General features: G+C 42.3%; 1 protein-coding gene across 1 annotated transcript; it reads right to left on the reverse strand.

The window, feature by feature from the left end:
• Nucleotides 1-329: 329 nt before the first annotated feature.
• Nucleotides 330-5,618, reverse strand: rnf228 (ring finger protein 228). Its single transcript, XM_078202428.1, has one exon. It carries the CDS (start codon nucleotides 4,301-4,303, stop codon nucleotides 3,539-3,541), a length of 765 nt encoding a protein of 254 aa, XP_078058554.1. The 5' UTR covers nucleotides 4,304-5,618; the 3' UTR covers nucleotides 330-3,538.

Genomic DNA, 5,618 nt, shown 5'->3' on the forward strand with positions numbered 1-5,618 from the left:
CCATCAAACTAAATACCCGTAACTCCACCAGAATTCCCACTTATGGGCTTCCTTTATTCCTGCGTATTGTTTTAAAGATAATAAAGATCAAAGCTTACCAACCATGGATAAGAAAAATAGAAATAAATAAAGTTTAATTGTTTTCTTGCATTTTCTGGCACAAACTTGACTCCACGCTGCCCATTTCAGCATTCAGTGTACCCGCTGCTTTAACTAAGATAATTGGGTGTAAACTGAATGTACTAATCTCGAATCCGCTTCACACCGCAAAGCGTAAACCAAACCCCCTCGATAAACAACGGACATCACCACTTGTCATTCTTAAGTCTAATTCATAGATTTTAATGTTCCAGCGACAGTTTGGGTGTAGTTGAAAATATCTAAGCATTACAGTTTCCGTTAACCTTGCAGCTTCCAGTTACTTTGGCTAACCGAAAGAATAGTACAAGCAAAGAAACCCTCATACAATTAGCAAAGAGGGGTGCACTTTAAAAAAAAGCCATCTAGGCCAGCCTAGATTCAATGCGTAGAGTTGAACTGCATGTTGTTTCTAGGTAATACATTACACACATTTGACATTCATACTGTGAAATTGAAAATATCTAATATGTGCAATTTATACTCATTTGACACAGTGTGTTTGTTCTCTTTTAGTAACACCCATTTTTATACTTAGATTGAAAAACACATAGTGAAAGCGGTGTGTACCATACCAAACACAGCCCAATGCTGTTGACGCATTTACAAATTAGAAAGAGTTAATTGTGCTAATGTCAAAATACAAATGCACGAGTGAATCTCAGCAGGATTCTGAACGAAACCAATTACCGTTTCAAACAAAATTCCGACGAGTTTGTCTCAGCTTTCGCTGTCTCGATCTTTCACAAAATAATTCTAAACCTTTTTAAAGTATCGAATTTCAACCAACAACTTGCGAAAAACTGCGTCTATAATGGTACCATACAGCGGCTTAATAAACTTCCTAACCCCTTTATTCACCATATATCCGGAATATGGGTTTGGCTAATATCTAACAATCACATATTATTTTCTTGATATAGTCCACATTTAGAACGAAGGTGCAATGTTGTTATTTCGAAGGCTGGCAAACAAACAGGAGGGGTGGCAATGAGAGGCGTTTTTTGTCATAAATATGACCTAGTGCAATGACAAAATTTATATAAAGGCGTCTCCGTTGATGTCATTTATTTGAGGGTAATGTAAATACCAAACAGTTGGTCTGGAAAACAGCTAACTTTTGAATTTCACCATCTCAGTACTTCATAAGGCAAATTTTCTTAGACTTCAGAAAAAAAGTCCATGATCGTGAAACTATGTAGCATACCTGCCTGCAAACGTGTGACGCACTCTCGGGAAATTGCTCTTTCAGCGACTTTATGGGAAAGATAGTACATGTATTTCAAACTGTCTTATCTGTCCGCCAAACAAGCGGAGAGGACTCTGAACCCAATGTGTTAGACATTCGTACGCTAGCTCCCCCACAGCAGGGCAGAATTTCAAGACTCGTGATTTAGAACATTTCAGGAACTGGTCGTAAATACAGCTACCGTAGTCACGTCTCAGTATTTCCTCTTTCCTTCTATCCCAAGGTTATGAATTCTTTGTTATGTCATGGTGCTAGGCTCCCTTGAACATCTGATCCAAATGACCACAACTTTTTGGTAGATTCGACCGCGGAGATATCATTACCGAGCCTAATAACCTCTTCATATATTTCGACAGGAGAGCTGGTGGATAGCAATTACAGTGAAAGAACAGGACCATCGACTCACTTTACGGACCTTAACCCAAGCATGCCAAGACCAATTGTTGCCCCAGTTAAACTCGGCTAACTCAAGGCTGACCAGGAATCCAATACTGCTCGTAAATATTTCACTCTGTATGGAATCCTGGATAACTTTCCTCAACTATTAGGGAAACCAATCTTTAGACCAGAAATAGAAAAGTAGAAGGTTTGGCCTTAATTTCCACAATGGGTCAATTTCGCACACTTTATCACAAGCGTCTTGAATCATCTTGTACTTATAAAATAATCACTTCGAAGATCACAGTTCAGAACCGGTAAAAACATTGGGATGGTGTAGTTCCATCAGTCTGATTGGCTTCCTGTCGTCACGGTCTTCAGCCAATGGGCTAATCCCAGCCATGTGTACATTTGGGCTTGTGTTTGCCTCCAGAGATTGTTTTATTTGTACACATTTCCAGGAGGGGGGGGGGGGGGCGTCAGTATAAAGGACATTTCTTCATTGCAATCACCCCATACTCGCGCTTGAGCTCAATTTTCCACTTTAGTTCCGTATAAAAATTCAGGAAGTAATAATGTTTGTCCACCGGAGCCAACGGTCAATTCTCAAAAAAAAAACCTGATTCCAACTCAATAAAATGAAAATCACAGATCCTAAAGGCGATGTAATTATTCCAAAAATTCGGACAAGATGTTTTATGCGGTGACAGATCACACATTCAACCTCTAAAGATCCAGAGAAACGAAGGTAACACCGCGACTTCTAGGTTACTTTTCGGCAGAATTGCCAGGCACGGAAAGCAATTTGTAGCTGACAATTTTGTTTTGAACTTGTATCCTTTAATTTCAATCCACCTGGATGTTTTAAGGCCGATGCGAACATATCTTCAAGCTTCCATTTTATCTGCATCATTTTATCAATCTACATGTTTGTCGTCTTACATTTTACGTGGAGTAATTTCTTACAGATCGTCTGGTGGGATCTGCGGTTATCTGGAGATGGAACAATATTACCATGATTCCAGATAATACTTAACTGGTGACTAATGCACATAAATGGATTTATTCTGACATGTGAATGCTCTTGTGACGCATGTGCCCTTTTGGTGCTCTGTGTAACCACTTCAGATTTTTTCAACAGACACTATCTGGCTCCATACATCTATTTATATATTTTTCTCTGACTTAAAAGGGCCTTTCTGGCGACCATTAAGTCTTGATTAGTCTGCCGTCTTTCGAAAAAGAGCCATTGTCTACAGGGGATATCAGTGGCTGGTGATCTAATTCCACAACGAAACCTTTTATCTCGCCAAGACTCCCTGATTTCCTGGTGACTTCTCAATCCTGGACACCACAGCCAAGGCTTACCCCTTTTCAAAAAAATCTGTACATATATTATATTATGTCATTATCAAAATCTAATGATGCATATTTCACTCATAATACAACTTGAACATGTACATTCCAACACAATACAATCAACGCACGCAATATCCGTTATTAATACAAGCATGGCCAGCCTCTGGGATACACACAATCTGTAACTGGTTGGTTCAGTGGCACAAGCTAAACATTAGTCATTCTAAAATAAGTTTGTCGCCTGATATATAAAGGTGTTGAGTGAAGGACACCTTTCGTCTGGGCATGCAGCAGTATTGGATGAAAGCACATACACGAAAAGGTCAAGGGGAGGGAGGGAGGGCTGGGGGTATCTCTGTTTCTCCCTCCATTGGTCATGTTGTAATAAAACACACTGCCTTTCATCCCAAGCGCTTAAGTGTTACTCCTGGTCGCTCTGTTGTTCCCCTGCCCATTACTCTCGGGGCGGTATTTGAGCCAGCAGATCACCCACGTGACAACCACTGAGAACAAGGCTAAGATGCTGGCCACAGACAGACAGATGGGGCCGACAGGCGAGGGGGAGCTGTTGTAGTGATTGACAAAAATCAGGCCGGTGAAGAGCAGCACCACCATGGAGAGGAAGGAGAAGACCACACAGACGCAGCCGGCGGTCAGGGCGGCCCGCTTGCAGTTCTGGCAGCTCTCGTAAGGCGCCGAGGGTCCCGGGGACTGGCGGCTGCTGCCCGCTGCTGCCGAGGGGGTGGCGAGCTCGGCTTGGAGGGCAGCGCTGGAGCGGGGCTGCTGGGGCTGGGGCTGCTGATAGCGGGCAGCCTGATGCTGATGCTGCTGACCCAGCCGCTGCAGCTGGGGCGTCGGAGGCAGCACATCCTGGGGCGAAGGATCGGCCCCCACGTACAGGGGGAAAGCCTCGGTGACTTTGGTGTTATTGGGCAGGTTGTGGATCCGGTAGTCGGGCACGGCTGTCCTGTGCCGGCAGATGGGGCAGGCGATTCGCCATGGCCGGTCCTCCCTGACGTGCAGTGTGGTCAAACACTCCTCACAAAACGTGTGCAAACACTCCAGAATCTTGGGCGCCCTGCGATCCAGGTCGAAGTAATTGTAGCAGATTTTGCACTCGTATTCTTCGTAAGGGGTTGTTGCATCCGGTGCTGGTAGAGTTGCCTCCGCCTCTGCCATGACATCTTAAAATAACGGGGGGAAAAGGGGGGGTTTGAAAAAAAATAAATCTTGCTGACTTAAATAAAGCACCAGATCACTCGCATCAGCATTATTTCTTCCCTCCTTTCTTTCTCTTTCTCTCTCTGTTAATATCTAACAAGCCAGCTCGCACAGTCCTGCATTTTGATCTGTCCCCTTTAATAATAAAACCAGCCACTCGGCTTTGACGCGAAGACGGAGAAGTGATGATGTAATCTGGCGGCTCCAATGCGAGATTTCTGAATCAGTCAGCCTAAGACCGGTCGCAAAAGGGAAGAGGATGGAAAAAAAAACCTGTAACCTTTCTTTGTTATTTCTGTTTTCGGTGTTGTTCAAGGACGCTGAAACAGTACCCGTATCAGGGAAGGCAGTACAGGGGAAGGGAGTGTGTGAAAGAAATTCCCTCATTGAATGTATAAACCCTCCAGGAAGAGTTCATTCAAACGCATTCTCTGCGATTCTGACTAATAATTGGCCTGTTTTGACAAGTGAAGAAATGATTTAAATCATTCCATCTCATTTACTATCCTCAATTATAATATTATATTACAAAACTTTAATTGGCTGCATTATGAAACGTATCTCAGGTGAATGTACGGTCATTGACGATACAAAGGAAATGTACTGGGAGCAGAAACAACACTGGTCGATTTTGATACAATGGTACACTAATTAATTTAACTTGGATTGCCTGTTAGTTATTTATTTTATTTATTTAACCGTAATGAGCTAGCTACACCATCACCATATGTAAAGAAAAGATTTTCAGCTGCGGTGACCTTCAGGGTTAGGTCATTTATTCACCATTTTTAGCTCACTTTCCAAACCGGTGGCTGTCACAAACCTAACGGTAGAAATTAGTAACGTAAGCGCACAAACCGTGTCATTCTTAAAATTCACCAATGTTGCAACAAAACTTAACACAGAAATTGCACCTGGTCATGTTTCTCTTAAATATCCCAACGCATTTCACAACTAATTACTTCAAAATCTATGTTATACAGGGAGATCATTGAAATAGAATCATAGGAATTTACAGCACGGAAGGCCATTCAGTCCATCGTACTTAGTCCTAGATCCCCACTTTTACTTCGAGTTCCTCATCATCCAATCCCTGACCATCACCCTTTTAAAAATATTTATGAAATCAACAACCAGTGCCTTTTCTGGTAGATATTCCAAATTCCAATAACTCTTTTAATGAAAATGCTTCTCTTCATCTCCTCTCTGGTCCAACACTGGTCTCTAGAATTTTTGCCAATTATTTTGAATCTTTGACGTTTGGTTATTGATC

The sequence above is a fragment of the Mustelus asterias genome, chromosome 3 (assembly GCF_964213995.1).
Source record: "Mustelus asterias chromosome 3, sMusAst1.hap1.1, whole genome shotgun sequence".
Lineage (NCBI taxonomy): Eukaryota > Metazoa > Chordata > Chondrichthyes > Carcharhiniformes > Triakidae > Mustelus > Mustelus asterias.

Coding starts and splice junctions, on each gene's coding strand:
- rnf228 (XM_078202428.1), bottom strand. CDS start 4,303: ATGGCAGAGGCGGAGGCAACTCTACCAGCACCGGATGCAACAACCCCT.